This window comes from Microtus pennsylvanicus, chromosome 2 (assembly GCF_037038515.1).
Source record: "Microtus pennsylvanicus isolate mMicPen1 chromosome 2, mMicPen1.hap1, whole genome shotgun sequence".
Classification (NCBI taxonomy): domain Eukaryota; kingdom Metazoa; phylum Chordata; class Mammalia; order Rodentia; family Cricetidae; genus Microtus; species Microtus pennsylvanicus.
Genome location: NC_134580.1, coordinates 90,631,551 through 90,653,464, shown reverse-complemented (window position 1 = coordinate 90,653,464; position 21,914 = coordinate 90,631,551). Strand labels below are relative to the sequence as shown.

At 40.2% G+C, this 21,914-nt stretch overlaps 1 protein-coding gene across 6 annotated transcripts in view; it reads right to left on the bottom strand.

Moving 5' to 3' along the window:
* Window positions 1-21,132, bottom strand: part of LOC142843763 (uncharacterized) — a 37,034-nt gene extending 15,902 nt beyond the window's left edge. For 3 of the 6 annotated variants that reach the window (XM_075961700.1, XM_075961704.1, XM_075961701.1), the window contains exons 1-8: window positions 21,020-21,132; window positions 18,941-19,057; window positions 16,809-16,934; window positions 10,567-10,692; window positions 8,465-8,590; window positions 6,399-6,524; window positions 4,712-4,834; window positions 847-1,025 (exon numbers count right to left, since the gene is read on the bottom strand). In XM_075961700.1, the coding sequence (XP_075817815.1) occupies window positions 847-1,025; window positions 4,712-4,834; window positions 6,399-6,524; window positions 8,465-8,590; window positions 10,567-10,692; window positions 16,809-16,934; window positions 18,941-19,057; window positions 21,020-21,124 (1,028 nt within the window). In that variant the 5' untranslated portion in view covers window positions 21,125-21,132. Of the gene's footprint in view, window positions 1-846; window positions 1,026-4,711; window positions 4,835-6,398; window positions 6,525-8,464; window positions 8,591-10,566; window positions 10,693-12,645; window positions 12,759-16,808; window positions 16,935-18,940; window positions 19,058-21,019 lie in introns of those variants that run through there. The other 3 variants (XM_075961702.1, XM_075961703.1, XM_075961705.1) reach the window with 3 other exon arrangements.
* Between the last annotated feature and the right edge of the window lie 782 nt (window positions 21,133-21,914).

Sequence of the window (21,914 nt, the reverse complement as noted above, 5' to 3'; positions counted from 1 at the left end):
GCTGGGTGTGACATATTCATGTCACATAGGATGCTGGGTGTGACAGGTACATGTCACATAGGAAGCTGGGTGTGACAGGTACACATCACATAGGATGCTGGGTGTGACGGGTACATGTCACATAGGAAGCTGGGTGTGACAGGTACACATCACATAGGAAGCTGGGTGTGACGGGTACACGTCACATAGGAAGCTGGGTGTGACGGGTACATGTCACATGCTGGGTGTGACGGGTACATGTCACATAGGATGCTGGGTGTGACAGGTACACATCACATAGGATGCTGGGTGTGACAGGTACACATCACATAGGAAGCTGGGTGTGACGGGTACATGTCACATAGGAAGCTGGGTGTGACAGGTACACATCACATAGGATGCTGGGTGTGACGGGTACATGTCACATAGGATGCTGGGTGTGACAGGTACACATCACATAGGATGCTGGGTGTGACAGGTACACATCACATAGGAAGCTGGGTGTGACGGGTACATGTCACATAGGAAGCTGGGTGTGACAGGTACACATCACATAGGATGCTGGGTGTGACGGGTACATGTCACATAGGAAGCTGGGTGTGACAGGTACACATCACATAGGATGCTGGGTGTGACGGGTACATGTCACATAGGATGCTAGGTGTGGCATGTAACATGTCACATAGGATGCTGGGTGTGACGGGTACATGTCATATAGGATGCTTTCACTGAAGGAAGCTAAGTGAAGTGTACATACATGCTCTCTCACTGTTTCCTCAGTATTCTATAAAGCAGCAACTATTTCAAAATAAAGTGTTAAAATAATAATAGTAAAGGGTCAAAATGCAGATGCAGGAATCATCCTACCTGAGCTGATGTAGCTCTTGCTGCCAGGCCAGGCTTTCCCGCCTAAGTTCCTCCTGCATCATCTGCATGGTTTCTGCCTGCTCTTGATACTCCTGGAGCTGAGCCTTCAGTGGCAGTAGCTCAATGACCTCCTGATTCCTCAGTAAGTACTGCTGCTGCAGGGTCTTCAGTTCCTCCAGCTTTAACCAGAGGGAACAAAGGGTGACTTCCCATTCCTTACTGACCAGTCGCTCTTGTCACACAGGCACCACAGACTGTGAGCACCTTCCCACAGTCCACAGACAGCCAAGGAGCTGCCATCAAGGCTCCAGGGCCTAACCATCCCTTCCATTCTACCCTATTGCCCCACCTCTGAGGTCCAGAGCTCCGACTTTGACCTGAGACAGACTTAAGGGACCTACAGGTTATTGTGAAGGGGGATGTAAAGAGTGGCTTCCCACTTACACATGTGCCCGCCATAAACTTCTGTATTTATACATGAACACCAGCCATTTTCCTTGTTGGTGCTGTTGTTGTTGTTGACTTGTTTATCTTGTCTTTGTTTCTCAATTCTCGGGCAGAACTCAGGCACATAGGCAAGGGCTCTATCACTAAGCCAATCTCAGCTGGACTCCAGCCTTAACTCAAGCTGAGCTGATGTCCACTATTATAAAGAAGGTGCACACCCTACCGTTAAGGACACTTGGGCTCTAGAATTGGATACCCTGTTTCTTGGATGAGAGTTGATCTAAGTCTTTGTTTCCCTCACCTATTAAATGAAGATAATCAGCACTTTTCCTCATACAAACATGAGAATTAAATAAGAAAACAATGCGTCTCACACACAAGGTTAATGGATGTTAGGATGGACTCACCTTTAGAAAACTGCGATCCGTTTAAAACTCTTTCCCAATACCCACTAAGAGCTTGATGCAGAAATGACGTCAGGACACCTGGGTAGACAACAGCCTTCAACACACACCTTTCACCCAATCACAAATATTAATGCTACCATACCAGTAGCTCTTTAAAAAGCAGCAAACACAAGAGCGGGAAGACAACAAAGGACAGCAGCAACACACACTTGAGGCCCAGAAGCAGATGACACATTAGCCGGGGAAACCACAGGCGCTGAGACAGGTGAGAATGCAGGCAATCAGATCATTATAGCATCAATAAAGAGTTACCAAGAGAAACTCACCAAAAGAAGCAACCAGTCAGGTGTGGAGGCACATACCTGTAACCCTGGCCTTTGCGAGACTGGTGCATGAGGATGTGAATTTGGGGGCAGCCTGGCCCACACTGAACGCTCTAGGCAAGCTTCAGTTATATAATAAGACCTTGTCTCAATAGCAAAATGGGAGGTGGAGAAGTAGTTCAGCAGTTAAGAGCCCTCACTGCTCTTCCAGAGGACCCCAGTTCAATCCCCATGTTGGGCAATTCAAAATTGCCTGTAATTCCAGCGCCCTCTCCTGGCCTCCACAGGCACCTGCACATGTCATACACTCACAGTAGAATTAACAACAAAGCAAAATACCACCATTCTTGGAAAGGTAAGTTAGAAAATTTACCCGTGAAACAAGAAAAAAAAATACATAAAACAACGAGAAAAGAGAAATTTCTTTCAAATTAAGAAGCAGGGCTGGAAAGATGGCTCAGTGGTTAAGAGTACTGTCTGCTCTTCCAGAGGAATTCGGCTGGGGTCAATTCTAGCACCCACATGATGGTAATAACTGTTACCACAGTCTGAGGACATCCAAGACCACCAGGTATGCATGTGTTACAGACCAAATAGCTAACTATACATCGTTAACAACACCAAGAACAAAGAACACCAACAACAAGGTGACAAAAACAAAATTATCAAATGGGGTCAAAAGATAGGGCCGAGAGCATAGGCACTTGTGTGCAGGCAGCGCGAGTCAAACGGGATGACAAGCACTTTGGAAGTAAGAAGGCAAAACAGAAGCAAGCAACTGGGAAGTGTGGCAGGAGAATCTGAGATCTGGAGTGGCCCCCAAAAGGAAGCAACGAGGAATACATTCCCACCAATAAGATGGTGATGTGGGTAGAAGGTCCTCAAGGCCATCACTGTTTGCTGAAGAGCTGGGTCTGATGGCCTGCAGGCTTAAGATCAAGTAAAGGGCTGAAAAGATGAGGACAAATAATCAGGCCTTGCATGGCAGATCAAGGGAGGGATCCTAAGCTTCTCCCAGACAATCGTGTGCCTTTTAAAGGTTCCTAAGCAGGCAGTTATACGAACGGGAGAGTTTGGGAATGACTTGTACACAAGCACATTTATTCTCTGCTGGAGAGGTTATGCGATGGGAGCACTGGTGTCAGAACTGCTGAAGGGAAAGAAGCTTCTCGTGGGTGTGAGAAGAAGGTGAAAGGATGGACATTTGAGCGCATTCAGAACAGAATAAAATACCTTGCTCATTAGGTGATAAAAACCAGAGTGACAGCTTTAAGAAACACTATCACAGCACGTTACAGAAGCAGAGGAAGGGCTTCTTAAAAGACTTGTCTCATCAATATTCAGTGGACAGAAAGTGTGCAATAGTGCCGAGAGAACAAAGCAGTGCCAGGGTTTCCAATGCATAAACTCAGAGTGCATGGTCCCTGGATGAAGCAGAGCTAACTTGGAATCGGCTGGAACAACCCAGGACAAGGATTCTGACTCAGAACAGAGTGAATCCCAGCATGACATAAGCTACTGCTTTTAGGCATAAACATGTATAGGCATATGCATGTTCATGTGGGTGCAGGCACATGTGTGTATAAGGGCCTGAGTCAGCCTGGGTGCCAGGGGACAACTTTGGGTCTATTCCTCTGGTGCCATATAGCTTTCCCCCCAATTGTGTCTTCTTTCAGCAAACAGCGCCAAGCCTGACACTAGTGAGACTTTGGGCTCCCACAATGACATCAGTGACCACCTCCAGCAGCCTGAGCAACTCAAGGGAAGAATTGCTGAGTTAGAGATGGAGAAACAGAGTGACAGGGGGCTCAGCCAGACACTAGAAAACGAGAAAAATGCCCTCCTGAGTCAAATCTCGGCAAAGGATGGCGAACTAAAACTATGTGAGGAATCTTCAAGTTTAACGCTCACACTCTGAGTATCTTGCTCTTGCGATTTGCCTGCCAGAGCTTGTGTTTCTTGTTCAGTGATGCCATCCGTTTGTTGAGGGAATTTCTCAGTGGCCTCTAGGCTAGCTTGTTTTAGTACACTATCTTCTCCTTGAAGCTCCAGATCTTCTCTCAGAAGGTTTTTCTTTGCCATTAAAGCCTCAAACTCCTTAGAAAGGGTTTTATTCTCTAACTTTACCCTTTCTAGTTCTTCCTTCAGGCTGGAATTCTTTTGGAATTCCTCCAAAAGAAGGAATGACATTCAAAGTTGTCCTCTGGCCATCATACACATTCTAAGTACACACAATGTGAGTTAGTACAGGGTAAGCTCAAATACAAGAAAGTCAATTTTCAATACACCTTAAAAATACAGATTTAATAAAAGAATGTGCCTTTGAAATCTCTTTTTACCTCTTTTATTTTTTTTAAATACAAAACTGACTTCATCTATTTGAAGTTTTAGATCAGGGTTAGGACATGAATGGTCGCAGTAAATCTGCAAATGAGAAAGAAACCAGCCCATTGCTGACTCCCACAAGTCCTCAAGAAGTTCCGACCTGATGAGATAAGGAAAAAGGGAAAGTATGGACAAGACAGAAAATGATGTGCAACGAAAGAGAGGACACCAATAAGAAGCCAAGGAATACATGGAGGATGTGTGGAGCGCAGCAGGGAAGGGCAGGGCATGGAAAGTGGCTGAGAGGTCTGGATTAAATGTTAACCAAAACAAGAGTCATTCCATGGAGTGTGAGCAACACACCTGCTGCATCTCTGTCTCCACATCTGCCTGGGTTACTAACGGAAGCAGCTCATCTTCATGGAGGCGGACCTGGGTTTCAAAGCGGGCGTCTTTTTCATGGACCATCTGCTGCATGGAACTCAACTGAAGACACATGCCAGAGAAACTAGACAAGATACGCTCCAGAGTAGCTCAGAGACAATTCTTTCAGCCTAACCTCCAAAGATGGGCACACAGCACCGACGGACAGTGCTTCTCTAAACCTCAGCTCTGAGGGGCAAGGGTGAGAATGTCAGAAGAACAAGAGGCCCAGCAGTAACTTCCAGACAAGAACGAAAGCCTACTATCAAACTCCAATCAATTCATATATAACTTTAATTAAAAAAATCTTCATCGATACTAAAAATGTTATAAATATGGGAGAAGATATTTTTTAATTCTGAAATGATTAGAAAATTAAACATACAAGTGAAGTTAAATTTCTGTTAGCTCCTTCAGTACCAGACTCATGCTCAAAAATGGTCCTGGACCCTCACTCCTATAAATTAGCAGTTCAAGCCATGGACATTATTCGAAATGTTCTACAAATAGAAATACAAGGCTAGTCTATCTTGTGTGCTTATCTGTTTGTGTTTTCAAGGGCACACCACCTCCCCAGAGAGCCATGACCAGCTGTCACTCCTGCAGGCTGTTCTCTTTAATGCGTTCTTTCTGTCTTTCCCAACTCTTCCCCACAAGAACGCAGCTTGTCTAGAGTGTTGCCTAGCTCCCAGGATTCCTCTCTGTCTTCCCCACAAGAACATGGCTTATCTGGAGTGTTACCAAGCTCTCAGGGTTCTGTTTAAATCCCATCTTTTTTTCCTCTATGTTTCTATAATTACCATGTTCACAAAATACTTTAAAGCTGAGGCTACTTTTATCAATTTTACTTTTTGAGATAGGTCTTCCTGTATAGCCTGGGCTAGCTTGGAACTTGTCATGCAGCCAACACTGGTGTCAAACCCATAATCTGTACACATCAGTCTCCTGCATGCTAGGGCAATGACTTTTGTTAACACATTTAGCCTTTGGTATTGTGTTTGGAGTGACTTGCTCCACAACGGAACTGTTACCATATTCATATGTCTTCGCTGCCTTTGTTTTAAGTACGTAAAAGAATAAAAAATGTGTAAAATTTCCCTAGTCTACACTATATATGAGGCATGAAAGCTTCAACAGAAGTTAATAGGATAAGATTATCAATTTCTGGGTATAAAACTCTCTGTGTTCAACTGTCAGCCATCAATACATGGAAGACACCTCTGTTACCAATATGTCTGATGGCTAAGATCAGCTGCATGTTGTGTGCAAAGGTCTCCAGGGATGAAAATGCGGCATGGCACAAAAGCATCGTCAAAGGAGAACAACGAGAAACTGAGAAAAACAGAGTTGAGGGAGCCCACGCAAACAGGGTGGCACTGGATTGAGAATGACCAAAAAGAAGAACGCTGCATACTAGAGTCATTAGCAATGAGCTTCATACCCTCCACTTCTTTAGTCTATGTTAGGAAAGTAGCTTCTTCAGCCACACCCTCCTAGGCTTGGCTTTAATATCCTAGCTAACATACTTTCATCTACCAAGCTTTTCAAGTGACTGCCGGGGTGACTTGCCACCTGCACCATTCTGGACCCCATGGATACTATCCTAATGGAGGCGCCATCATCCTACCTGTGCATCTTGCTCTTCCTGTGTCAGCCTGAGATCAGTCCGCAAAGTACTAATAAGTTCTTCCTTTTCTTGAAGCTGCTTCTTCATCAGGCTGAAATCCTCGATCTCAAACAATTTCTTATGCAACTGAAGGAGGAAAATATTTACTTAAGCAATGGGATTGGCAACTTTTAGTTCTTTTGACTTTCTCATTTGCCTTGAATACCTACCCTATTTTTTTTCTAATTTCCACTTTAATAAAGCAAAAAGAATTTTATTTGCTAATTTATAAATTATCATTGAATTGCCAAAACTTTTCAGAAGAAGACAGAAGCAATAGCAATACGCTTTTCAATTTCTTTGAAAGCTAACATAGCAAAGAGACAGACCAAATAGACAGTGAGCAGAAAAACATGAAAAACAGTAACAATATGTAAAAACTATCCTAAAAACCTTGCACTAAACAAGTTAAGGGCAAACAATAAAAATTGGGATTTTCTTGGCATTAGAGACTATAAAATAATAATGATGAAAAAAAAGACAGCAATAGAGCTACATCTGATGTTCCTGTGGAATAAGGAAAAATCCAAGGTAACCAAGAAGTATTTGCAGGAATAGGTGGCAGCTAGTATTAGAAGAGATGCAACACTTCCCGGTCTTTGATCATGGCTAAATGCAGGCCATCCACAGGAAAAAAAAACCCAAATGCGATCTGTATAGAGGTTTAGCAATGGTTCAGTGGCAACTAGCACTTGCTGCTCTTGTGAAAAGATCCAGGTTCCATCACAGCACCCACGCTATCTGTAACTCCAGTTGCAGGGGATCTGATGTCCTCGTCTGACCTCAGGGTTATGTAGTGCAAATACATACATGTAAGCAAAAATATTCACACAAAAGATGCATGAACAATTACATAATACCATTCAAAAGTCAGGCATGGTGGCTCATGCCTATAATTCCAGCACTCAAGAGGCTGAGACAGGAGGACTGGCACAAGTTCAAGGTAAAACTGGGCTACATTGTGAGACCTTCCTTCAAAAACAACAACAAAAATCACGAGGAATAAAGAGCAGAAAAATATGCTGAAAAACACTGTAACTTATTTCATCGTTAAACATGTTTAAGAAAAATGAAGAGGACATGAAGGAACGATAGAGTTAGAAAAGTTTGGAAAATTAATAAAACTCATGAAGTTGATGGAAAAGAAAACTCGTTTCAGAAGAAAAATCCCAACACATAACAGAATGCCTTGAGTTAAATAAGAAAAATAATAAATCAAAAAAATATTAATCAAAATTGGGAAAAAAAATACACAACCAAAAATAAAGGTCAAGAGAAACTTGCAAGGAAAAAAATGAAAGCATCGGAGCTGAGCGAATGCTATGCATCATGTAATTCAAGAGTTTCTGAATACACACGCTCCATACATGAAGAATACAAATATCACCGTCACACACACACATGCACACTCTAATAAAAGAGTAGACCAGGAAGCATGGGAGTGGGGGGCAGGCAGGGAGGGACAGACTGACGGGAGAGCACTACTGATCTGGCTCTGGCTTCAGAATGACCATGAAGAAGAACGCTGCATACTAGAGTCATTAGCAATGAGCCTCATACCCTCTCCACTTCTTTAGTCTATGTTCAGTAAGTGGCTTTAAGGCTAAGATATATCTTCCTAACAAGATTTTAATCAGAAAAGAATGGAGGCAATGATTTGATTTCTTTTGTTGTATCTATCCGTTTCCTTTGAGTTCCGCCATGAGCCCGTTCCTGAGATACAGAATCTCTGTGTGCGTTTAAATTGGAGTATCTTGACTCAAGGAATAAAAGCAGTCATCATAAAGCTATGGCAAGTTCACCAACCTAAAAGGCATTTTTGAGGGGTTCTGATGTTTCCTACTAAGATATGAACCACTTACCATACTTGTGGCTTCTTCTGCCACACCCTCCTAGGCTTGGCTTTAATATCCTAGCTACCATACTTTCATCTACCAAGCTTTTCAAGTGACTGCCGGGATTGACTTGCCACCTGCACCATTCTGGACCCCATGGATTCTATCCTAATGGAGGCGCCATCATCCTACCTGTGCAGCTTGCTCTTCCTCCTTCTGCCTGAGCTCAGTCTGCAAAGTGCTAATGAGTGCTTTATTTTCTTGAAGCTGCTGCTTCATCAGGTTGTTCTCCTCTATCTCAACCAAATTCCTATGCAACTGAAGGGGAAAAATATTTACTTAAGCAATGGGATTGGCAACTTTTAGTTCTTTTGACTTTCTCATTTGCCTTGAATACCTACCCTATTTTTTTCTAATTTCCACTTTAATAATGCAAAAAGAATTTTACTTGCTAATTTATAAAGTATCATGGAATTGCCAAAACTTTTCAGAAGAAGACAGAAGCAATAGCAATATGCTTTTCAATTTCTTTGAAAGCTAACATAGCAAAGAGACAGACCAAATAGACAGTGAGCAGAAAAACATGGAAAACAGTAACAATATGTAAAAACTATCCTAAAAACCTTGCACTAAACAAGTTAAGGGCAAACAATAAAAATTGGGATTTTCTTGGCATTAGAGACTATAAAATAATAATGATGAAAAAAAGACAGCAACAGAGCTACATCTGATGTTCCTGTGGAATAGGGAAAAATCCAAGGTAACCAAGAAGTATTTGCAGGAATAGGTGGCAACTAGTATTAGAAGAGATGCAACACTTCCCGTTCTTTGATCATGGCTAAATGCAGGCCATCCACAGGAAAAAAAAACCCAAATGTGATCTGTATAGAGGTTTAGCAATGGTTCAGTGGCAACTAGCACTTGCTACTCTTGTGAAAAGATCCAGGTTCCATCACAGCACCCACGCTATCTGTAACTCCAGTTCCAGGGGATCTGATGTCCTCGTCTGACCTCTAGGGGTTATGTAGTGCATATACATACATGTAAGCAAAAACATTCACACAAAAGATGCATAAACAATTACATTATACCATTCAAAAGTCAGGCATGGTGGCTCATGCCTATAATTCCAGCACTAAAGAGGCTGAGACAGGAGCACTGCCACAAGTTCAAGGTAAAACTGGGCTACATTGTGAGACCTTCCTTCAAAAACAACAACAAAAATCACGAGGAATAAGGAGCAGAAAAATATGCTGAAAAACACTGTAACTTATTTCATCGTTAAACATGTTTAAGAAAAATGAAGAGGACATGAAAGGAACGATAGAGTTAGAAAAGTTTGGAAAATTAATAAAATTCATGAAGTTGATAGAAAAGAAAACTCGTTTCAGAAGAAAAAGCCCAACACAAAACAGAATGCCTTGAGTTAAATAAGAAAAATAATGAATCAAAACAATATTAATCAAAATTGGTAAAAAAAATACACAACCAAAAATAAAGGTCAAGAGAAACTTGCAAGGAAAAAAATAAAAGCATCGGAGCTGACCGAATGCTATGCATCATGTAATTCAAGAGTTTCTGTAAACACACGCTCCATACATGAAGAATACACTGAGTATGTGCAAATAACAACCAAGAACACCACACACACACACACATCCACACACATGCAGACTCTAATAAATGAGTAGACCAGGAAGCAAGGGAGTGGGGGGGGGGCAGGCAGGGAGGGACAGACTGATGGGAGAGCACTACTGATCTGGCTCTGGCTTCAGAATGACCATGAAGAAGAACGCTGCATACTAGAGTCATTAGCAATGAGCCTCATACCCTCCACTTCTTTAGTCTATATTCAGTAAGTGGCTTTAAGGCTAAGATATATCTTCCTAACAAGATTTTAATCAGAAAAGAATGGAGGCAATGATTTGATTTCTTTTGTTGTATCTATCCGTTTCCTTTGAGTTCCACCATGAGCCCGTTCCTGAGATACAGAATCTCTGTGTGCTATTAAAATGGAGTATCTTGACCTAAGGAATAAAACAGCCACCATAAAGCTATGGCAAGTTCACCAACCTTAATGGCATTTTTGAGGGGTTCTGGTGTTTCCTACTGAAATATGAACCACTTACCATACTTGTAGCTTCTACTGCCACACCCTCCTAAGCTTGGCTTTAATATCCTAGGTACCATACTTTCATCTACCATGCTTTTCAAGTGACTGCCGGGATTGACTTGACCCCTGCACCATTGTGGGCCTCATGGATTCTATCCTAATGGAGGCGCCATCATCCTACCTGTGCAGCTTGCTTTTCCTGTGTCTGCCTGAGATCAATCCGCAAAGTACTAATAAGTTCTTGCTTTTCTTGAAGAAGCTTCTTCATCAGGCTGAAATCCTCGATCTCAAACAAATTCTTATGCAACTGAAGGAGGAAAATATTTACTTAAGCAATGGGATTGGCAACTTTTAGTTCTTTTGACTTTCTCAGTAGCTTTGAATACCTACCCTATTTTTTTCTAATTTCCACTTTAATAATGCAAAAAGAATTTTACTTGCTAATTTATAAAGTATCACTGAATTTCCAAAACTTTTCAGAAGAAGACAGAAGCAATAGCAATACGCTTTTCAATTTCTTTGAAAACTAACAAAGCAAAGAGACAGACCAAATAGACAGTGAGCAGAAAAACATGGAAAACAGTAACAATATGTAAAATCTATCCTAAAAACCTTGCACTAAACAAGTTAAGGGCAAACAATAAAAATTGGGATTTTCTTGGCATTAGAGACTATAAAATAATAATGATAAAAAAAAAAAGACAGCAACAGAGCTACATCTGATGTTCCTGTGGAATAGGGAAAAATCCAAGGTAACCAAGAAGAATTTGTAGGAATAGGTGGCAGCTAGTATTAGAAGAGATGCAACACTTCCCGGTCTTTGATCATGGCTAAATGCAGGCCATCCACAGGAAAAAAAAACCCAAATGCGATCTGTATAGAGGTTTAGCAATGGTTCAGTGGCAACTAGCACTTGCTACTCTTGTGAAAAGATCCAGGTTCCATCACAGCACCCACGCTATCTGTAACTCCAGTTGCAGGGGATCTGATGTCCTCGTCTGAACTCTGGGGTTATGTAGTGCATATACATACATGTAAGCAAAAACATTCACACAAAAGATGCATGAACAATTACATAATACCATTCAAAAGTCAGGCATGGTGGCTCATGCCTATAATTCCAGCACTCAAGAGGCTGAGACAGGAGGACTGCCACAAGTTCAAGGTAAAACTGGGCTACATTGTGAGACCTTCCTTCAAAAACAACAACAAAAATCACGAGGAATAAGGAGCAGAAAAATATGCTGAAAAACACTGTAACTTATTTCATCGTTAAACATGTTTAAGAAAAATGAAGAGGACATGAAGGAACGATAGAGTTAGAAAAGTTTGGAAAATTAATAAAATTCATGAAGTTGATGAAAAAGAAAACTCGTTTCAGAAGAAAAAGCCCAACACAAAACAGAATGCCTTGAGTTAAATAAGAAAAATAATAAATCAAAAAAATATTAATCAAAATTGGGAAAAAAAATACACAACCAAAAATAAAGGTCAAGAGAAACTTGCAAGGAAAAAAATGAAAGCATCGGAGCTGACCGAATGCTATGCATCATGTAATTCAAGAGTTTCTGAAAACACACGGTCCATACAGGAAAAATACACTGAATATGTGCAAATATCAAGACCGTCACACACACACATGCAAACTCTAATAAATGAGTAGACCAGGAAGCAAGTGGGGGGGCAGGCAGGGAGGGACAGACTGACAGGAGAGCACTAATGGTCTGGCTCTGGCTTCAGAATGACCATGAAGAAGAACGCTGCATACTAGAGTCATTAGCAATGAGCCTCATACCCTCTCCACTTCTTTAGTCTATGTTCAGTAAGTGGCTTTAAGGCTAAGATATATCTTCCTAACAAGATTTTAATCAGAAAAGAATGGAGGCAATGATTTGATTTCTTTTGTTGTATCTATCCGTTTCCTTTGAGTTCCGCCATGAGCCCGTTCCTGAGATACAGAATCTCTGTGTGCGTTTAAATTGGAGTATCTTGACTCAAGGAATAAAAACAGTCATCATAAAGCTATGGCATGTTCACCAACCTAAGGCATTTTTGAGGGGTTCTGATGTTTCCTACTAAGATATGAACCACTTACCATACTTGTGGCTTCTTCTGCCACACCCTCCTAGGCTTGGCTTTAATATCCTAGCTACTATACTTTCATCTACCAAGCTTTTCAAGTGACTGCCGGGATTGACTTGCCACCTGCACCATTCTGGACCCCATGGATTCTATCCTAATGGAGGCGCCATCATCCTACCTGTGCAGCTTGCTCTTCCTGTTTCTGCCTGAGCTCAGTCTGCAAAGTACTAACGACTTCTTCCTTTTCTTGAAGCTGCTGCTTCATCAAGACAATCTCCTCCATCGCAGTCGATTTCTTATTCAACGGAAGGGGAAAAATATTTAGTTAAGCAATGGGATTGGCAACTTTTAGTTCTTTTGACTTTCTCATTTGCCTTGAATACCTACCCTATTTTTTTCTAATTTCCACTTTAATAATGCAAAAAGAATTTTACTTGCTAATTTATAAAGTATCATTGAATTGCCAAAACTTTTCAGAAGAAGACAGAAGCAATAGCAATACGCTTTTCAATTTCTTTGAAAGCTAACATAGCAAAGAGACAGACCAAATAGACAGTGAGCAGAAAAACATGGAAAACAGTAACAATATGTAAAATCTATCCTAAAAACCTTGCACTAAACAAGTTAAGGGCAAACAATAAAAATTGGGATTTTCTTGGCATTAGAGACTATAAAATAATAATGATAAAAAAAAAAGACAGCAACAGAGCTACATCTGATGTTCCTGTGGAATAGGGAAAAATCCAAGGTAACCAAGAAGAATTTGTAGGAATAGGTGGCAGCTAGTATTAGAAGAGATGCAACACTTCCCGGTCTTTGATCATGGCTAAATGCAGGCCATCCACAGGAAAAAAAAACCCAAATGCGATCTGTATAGAGGTTTAGCAATGGTTCAGTGGCAACTAGCACTTGCTACTCTTGTGAAAAGATCCAGGTTCCATCACAGCACCCACGCTATCTGTAACTCCAGTTGCAGGGGATCTGATGTCCTCGTCTGAACTCTGGGGTTATGTAGTGCATATACATACATGTAAGCAAAAACATTCACACAAAAGATGCATGAACAATTACATAATACCATTCAAAAGTCAGGCATGGTGGCTCATGCCTATAATTCCAGCACTCAAGAGGCTGAGACAGGAGGACTGCCACAAGTTCAAGGTAAAACTGGGCTACATTGTGAGACCTTCCTTCAAAAACAACAACAAAAATCACGAGGAATAAGGAGCAGAAAAATATGCTGAAAAACACTGTAACTTATTTCATCGTTAAACATGTTTAAGAAAAATGAAGAGGACATGAAGGAACGATAGAGTTAGAAAAGTTTGGAAAATTAATAAAATTCATGAAGTTGATGAAAAAGAAAACTCGTTTCAGAAGAAAAAGCCCAACACAAAACAGAATGCCTTGAGTTAAATAAGAAAAATAATAAATCAAAAAAATATTAATCAAAATTGGGAAAAAAAATACACAACCAAAAATAAAGGTCAAGAGAAACTTGCAAGGAAAAAAATGAAAGCATCGGAGCTGACCGAATGCTATGCATCATGTAATTCAAGAGTTTCTGAAAACACACGGTCCATACAGGAAAAATACACTGAATATGTGCAAATATCAAGACCGTCACACACACACATGCAAACTCTAATAAATGAGTAGACCAGGAAGCAAGTGGGGGGGCAGGCAGGGAGGGACAGACTGACAGGAGAGCACTAATGGTCTGGCTCTGGCTTCAGAATGACCATGAAGAAGAACGCTGCATACTAGAGTCATTAGCAATGAGCCTCATACCCTCTCCACTTCTTTAGTCTATGTTCAGTAAGTGGCTTTAAGGCTAAGATATATCTTCCTAACAAGATTTTAATCAGAAAAGAATGGAGGCAATGATTTGATTTCTTTTGTTGTATCTATCCGTTTCCTTTGAGTTCCGCCATGAGCCCGTTCCTGAGATACAGAATCTCTGTGTGCGTTTAAATTGGAGTATCTTGACTCAAGGAATAAAAACAGTCATCATAAAGCTATGGCATGTTCACCAACCTAAGGCATTTTTGAGGGGTTCTGATGTTTCCTACTAAGATATGAACCACTTACCATACTTGTGGCTTCTTCTGCCACACCCTCCTAGGCTTGGCTTTAATATCCTAGCTACTATACTTTCATCTACCAAGCTTTTCAAGTGACTGCCGGGATTGACTTGCCACCTGCACCATTCTGGACCCCATGGATTCTATCCTAATGGAGGCGCCATCATCCTACCTGTGCAGCTTGCTCTTCCTGTTTCTGCCTGAGCTCAGTCTGCAAAGTACTAACGACTTCTTCCTTTTCTTGAAGCTGCTGCTTCATCAAGACAATCTCCTCCATCGCAGTCGATTTCTTATTCAACGGAAGGGGAAAAATATTTAGTTAAGCAATGGGATTGGCAACTTTTAGTTCTTTTGACTTTCTCATTTGCCTTGAATACCTACCCTATTTTTTTCTAATTTCCACTTTAATAATGCAAAAAGAATTTTACTTGCTAATTTATAAAGTATCATTGAATTGCCAAAACTTTTCAGAAGAAGACAGAAGCAATAGCAATACGCTTTTCAATTTCTTTGAAAGCTAACATAGCAAAGAGACAGACCAAATAGACAGTGAGCAGAAAAACATGGAAAACAGTAACAATATGTAAAATCTATCCTAAAAACCTTGCACTAAACAAGTTAAGGGCAAACAATAAAAATTGGGATTTTCTTGGCATTAGAGACTATAAAATAATAATGATAAAAAAAAAAGACAGCAACAGAGCTACATCTGATGTTCCTGTGGAATAGGGAAAAATCCAAGGTAACCAAGAAGAATTTGTAGGAATAGGTGGCAGCTAGTATTAGAAGAGATGCAACACTTCCCGGTCTTTGATCATGGCTAAATGCAGGCCATCCACAGGAAAAAAAAACCCAAATGCGATCTGTATAGAGGTTTAGCAATGGTTCAGTGGCAACTAGCACTTGCTACTCTTGTGAAAAGATCCAGGTTCCATCACAGCACCCACGCTATCTGTAACTCCAGTTGCAGGGGATCTGATGTCCTCGTCTGAACTCTGGGGTTATGTAGTGCATATACATACATGTAAGCAAAAACATTCACACAAAAGATGCATGAACAATTACATAATACCATTCAAAAGTCAGGCATGGTGGCTCATGCCTATAATTCCAGCACTCAAGAGGCTGAGACAGGAGGACTGCCACAAGTTCAAGGTAAAACTGGGCTACATTGTGAGACCTTCCTTCAAAAACAACAACAAAAATCACGAAGAATACAAAGCAGAACAATATGCTGAAAGACACTGTAACTTATTTCATAGTTAACCGTGATTAACAAAAATGAAGAGGACATGAAAGGAACATAAGAATTAGAATAGTTTTAAAAAGTAATAAAATTCATGAGGTTGATATAAAAGAAAACTCGTCTCAGAAGAGGAAGCCAAACACAAAACAGAATGCCTTGAGTTAAATAAGAAAACGGATAAATCAAAAAAATATTAATCAAAATTGGGAAAAAAAAAATACACAACCAAAAATATTGGTTAACAGAAACCTGTAAGGAAAAAAATGAAAGCATCGGAGCTGACCGAATGCTATGCATCATGTAATTCAAGAGTTTCTGAAAATACACGATCCATACAGGAAAAATACACTGAATATGTGCAAATATCAAGACCGTCACACACACACATGCAAACTCTAATAAATGAGTAGACCAGGAAGCAAGGGAGAGCGGGAGGGGCAGACAGGAAGGGACAGACTGACAGGAGAGCACTACTGCTCTGGCTCTGGCTTCAGAATGACCATGAAGAACGCTGCATACTAGAGTCATTAGCAATGAGCCTCATACCCTCCACTTCTTTAGTCTAAGTTCAGTAAGTAGCTTTAAGGCTAAGATATATCTTCCTAACAAGATTTTAATCAGAAAAGAATGGAGGCAATGATTTGATTTCTTTTGTTGTATCTATCCAATTCCTTTGAGTTCTGCCATGAGCCCGTTCCTGAGATACAGAATCTTTGTGTGCTATTAAAATGGAGTATCTTGACCTAAGGAATAAAAACAGCCAGCATAAAGCTATGGCAAGTTCACCAACCTTAATGGCATTTTTGAGGGGTTCTGGTGTTTCCTACTGAAATATGAACCACTTACCATACTTGTAGCTTCTTCTGCCACACCCTCCTAAGCTTGGCTTTAATATCCTAGGTACCATACTTTCATCTACCATGCTTTTCAAGTGACTGCCTGGATTGACTTGACCCCTGCACCATTGTGGGCCTCATGGATTCTATCCTAATGGAGGCGCCATCATCCTACCTGTGCAGCTTGCTCTTCCTCCTTCTGCCTGAGCTCAGTCTGCAAAGTGCTAATGAGTGCTTCATTTTCTTGAAGCTGCTGCTTCATCATGTTGATCTCATCCATCTCAACCAAACTCTTATGCAACTGAAGGGGAAAAATATTTACTTAAGCAATGGGATTGGCAACTTTTAGTTCTTTTGACTTTCTCATTTGCCTTGAATAACTACCCTATTTTTTTCTAATTTCCACTTTAATAATGCAAAAAGAATTTTACTTGCTAATTTATAAAGTATCATTGAATTGCCAAAACTTTTCAGAAGAAGACAGAAGCAATAGAAATACGCTTTTCAATTTCTTTGAAAGCTAACATAAAAAGAGACAGACCAAATAGACAGTGAGCAGAAAAACATGGAAAACAGTAACAATATGTAAAAACTATCCTAAAAACCTTGCACTAAACAAGTTAAGGGCAAACCATAAAACCTGGGATTTTCTTGGCATTAGAGACTATAAAATAATAATGATAAAAAAAAAGACAGCAATAGAGCTACATCTGATGTTCCTGTGGAATAGGTAAAAATCCAAGGTAACCAAGAAGTATTTGCAGGAATAGGTGGCAACTAGTATTAGAAGAGATGCAACACTTCCCGTTCTTTGATCATGGGTAAATGCAGGCCATCCACAGGAAAAAAAAACCCAAATGAGATCTGTATAGAGGTTTAGCAATGGTTCATTGGCAACTAGCATTTGCTGCTCTTGTGAAGAGATCCAGGTTCCATCACAGCACCCACGCTATCTGTAACTCCAGTTCCAGGGGATCTGATGTCCTCGTCTGACCTCTAGGGGTTATGTAGTGCATATACATACATGTAAACAAAAACATTCACACAAAAGATGCATGAACAATTACATAATACCATTCAAAAGTCAGGCATGGTGGCTCATGCCTATAATTGCAGCACTCAAGAGGCTGAGACAGGAGGACTGGCACAAGTTCAAGGTAAAACTGGGCTACATTGTGAGACCTTCCTTCAAAAACAACAACAAAAATCACGAAGAATACAAAGCAGAACAATATGCTGAAAGACACTGTAACTTACTTCATAGTTAACCATGATTAACAAAAATGAAGAGGACATGAAAGGAACATAAGAATTAGAATAGTTCTAAAAATTAATAAAATTCATGAAGTTGATGGAAAAGAAAACTCGTTTCAGAAGAAAAAGCCCAACACAAAACAGAATGCCTTGAGTTAAATAAGAAAACGGATAAATCAAAAAAATATTAATCAAAATTGGGAAAAAAATTACACAACCAAAAATAAAGGTTAACAGAAACCTGTAAGGAAAAAAATGAAAGCATCAGAGCTGACCGAATGCTATGCATCATGTAATTCAAGAGTTTCTGAAAACACACGCTCCATAAATGAAGAATACATTGAGTATGTGCAAATAACAACCAAGAACGCCACACGCGCACACACACACACACACACACACACACACACACACACACACACACACACGCAGACTCTAATAAATGAGTAGACCAGGAAGCAAGGGAGTTTGGGGACAGGAAGGGAGGGACAGACTGACAGGAGAGCACTACTGATCTGGCTCTGGCTTCAGAATGACCATGAAGAAGAACGCTGCATACTAGAGTCATTAGCAATGAGCCTCATACCCTCTCCACTTCTTTAGTCTATGTTCAGTAAGTGGCTTTAAGGCTAAGATATATCTTCCTAACAAGATTTTAATCAGAAAAGAATGGAGGCAATGATTTGATTTCTTTTGTTGTATCTATCCGTTTCCTTTGAGTTCCGCCATGAGCCCGTTCCTGAGATACAGAATCTCTGTGTGCGTTTAAATTGGAGTATCTTGACTCAAGGAATAAAAACAGTCATCATAAAGCTATGGCAAGTTCACCAACCTAAAAGGCATTTTTGAGGGGTTCTGGTGTTTCCTACTGAAATATGAACCACTTACCATACTTGTGGCTTCTTCTGCCACACCCTCCTAGGCTTGGCTTTAATATCCTAGCTACTATACTTTCATCTACCAAGCTTTTCAAGTGACTGCCGGGATTGACTTGCCACCTGCACCATTCTGGACCCCATGGATTCTATCCTAATGGAGGCGCCATCATCCTACCTGTGCAGCTTGCTCTTCCTGTTTCTGCCTGAGCTCAGTCTGCAAAGTACTAACGACTTCTTCCTTTTCTTGAAGCTGCTGCTTCATCAAGACAATCTCCTCCATCGCAATCGATTTCTTATTCAACGGAAGGGGAAAATATTTAGCTAAGCAATGGGATTGGCAACTTTTAGTTCTTTTGACTTTCTCATTTGCCTTGAATACCTACCCTATTTTTTTCTAATTTCCACTTTAATAATGCAAAAAGAATTTTACTTGCTAATTTATAAAGTATCATTGAATTGCCAAAACTTTTCAGAAGAAGACAGAAGCAATAGCTATACGCTTTTCAATTTCTTTGAAAGCTAACATAGCAAAGAGACAGACCAAATAGACAGTGAGCAGAAAAACATGGAAAACAGTAACAATATGTAAAATCTATCCTAAAAACCTTGCACTAAACAAGTTAAGGGCAAACAATAAAAATTGGGATTTTCTTGGCATTAGAGACTATAAAATAATAATGATAAAAAAAAAGACAGCAATAGAGCTACATCTGATGTTCCTGTGGAATAGGGAAAAATCCAAGGTAACCAAGAAGAATTTGTAGGAATAGGTGGCAGCTAGTATTAGAAGAGATGCAACACTTCCCGGTCTTTGATCATGGCTAAATGCAGGCCATCCACAGGAAAAAAAAACCCAAATGCGATCTGTATAGAGGTTTAGCAATGGTTCAGTGGCAACTAGCACTTGCTACTCTTGTGAAAAGATCCAGGTTCCATCACAGCACCCACGCTATCTGTAACTCCAGTTGCAGGGGATCTGATGTCCTCGTCTGAACTCTGGGGTTATGTAGTGCATATACATACATGTAAGCAAAAACATTCACACAAAAGATGCATGAACAATTACATAATACCATTCAAAAGTCAGGCATGGTGGCTCATGCCTATAATTCCAGCACTCAAGAGGCTGAGACAGGAGGACTGCCACAAGTTCAAGGTAAAACTGGGCTACATTGTGAGACCTTCCTTCAAAAACAACAACAAAAATCACGAGGAATAAGGAGCAGAAAAATATGCTGAAAAACACTGTAACTTATTTCATCGTTAAACATGTTTAAGAAAAATGAAGAGGACATGAAGGAACGATAGAGTTAGAAAAGTTTGGAAAATTAATAAAATTCATGAAGTTGATGAAAAAGAAAACTCGTTTCAGAAGAAAAAGCCCAACACAAAACAGAATGCCTTGAGTTAAATAAGAAAAATAATAAATCAAAAAAATATTAATCAAAATTGGGAAAAAAAATACACAACCAAAAATAAAGGTCAAGAGAAACTTGCAAGGAAAAAAATGAAAGCATCGGAGCTGACCGAATGCTATGCATCATGTAATTCAAGAGTTTCTGAAAACACACGGTCCATACAGGAAAAATACACTGAATATGTGCAAATATCAAGACCGTCACACACACACATGCAAACTCTAATAAATGAGTAGACCAGGAAGCAAGTGGGGGGGGCAGGCAGGGAGGGACAGACTGACAGGAGAGCACTAATGGTCTGGCTCTGGCTTCAGAATGACCATGAAGAAGAACGCTGCATACTAGAGTCATTAGCAATGAGCCTCATACCCTCTCCACTTCTTTAGTCTATGTTCAGTAAGTGGCTTTAAGGCTAAGATATATCTTCCTAACAAGATTTTAATCAGAAAAGAATGGAGGCAATGATTTGATTTCTTTTGTTGTATCTATCCGTTTCCTTTGAGTTCCGCCATGAGCCCGTTCCTGAGATACAGAATCTCTGTGTGCGTTTAAATTGGAGTATCTTGACTCAAGGAATAAAAACAGTCATCATAAAGCTATGGCAAGTTCACCAACCTAAAAGGCATTTTTGAGGGGTTCTGATGTTTCCTACTAAGATATGAACCACTTACCATACTTGTGGCTTCTTCTGCCACACCCTCCTAGGCTTGGCTTTAATATCCTAGCTACTATACTTTCATCTACCAAGCTTTTCAAGTGACTGCCGGGATTGACTTGCCACCTGCACCATTCTGGACCCCATGGATTCTATCCTAATGGAGGCGCCATCATCCTACCTGTGCAGCTTGCTCTTCCTGTTTCTGCCTGAGCTCAGTCTGCAAAGTACTAACGACTTCTTCCTTTTCTTGAAGCTGCTGCTTCATCAAGACAATCTCCTCCATCGCAGTCGATTTCTTATTCAACGGAAGGGGAAAAATATTTAGTTAAGCAATGGGATTGGCAACTTTTAGTTCTTTTGACTTTCTCATTTGCCTTGAATACCTACCCTATTTTTTTCTAATTTCCACTTTAATAATGCAAAAAGAATTTTACTTGCTAATTTATAAAGTATCATTGAATTGCCAAAACTTTTCAGAAGAAGACAGAAGCAATAGCAATACGCTTTTCAATTTCTTTGAAAGCTAACATAGCAAAGAGACAGACCAAATAGACAGTGAGCAGAAAAACATGGAAAACAGTAACAATATGTAAAATCTATCCTAAAAACCTTGCACTAAACAAGTTAAGGGCAAACAATAAAAATTGGGATTTTCTTGGCATTAGAGACTATAAAATAATAATGATAAAAAAAAAAGACAGCAATAGAGCTACATCTGATGTTCCTGTGGAATAGGGAAAAATCCAAGGTAACCAAGAAGAATTTGTAGGAATAGGTGGCAGCTAGTATTAGAAGAGATGCAACACTTCCCGGTCTTTGATCATGGCTAAATGCAGGCCATCCACAGGAAAAAAAAACCCAAATGCGATCTGTATAGAGGTTTAGCAATGGTTCAGTGGCAACTAGCACTTGCTACTCTTGTGAAAAGATCCAGGTTCCATCACAGCACCCATGCTATCTGTAACTCCAGTTGCAGGGGATCTGATGTCCTCGTCTGACCTCTGGGGTTATGTAGTGCATATACATACATGTAAGCAAAAACATTCACACAAAAGATGCATGAACAATTACAT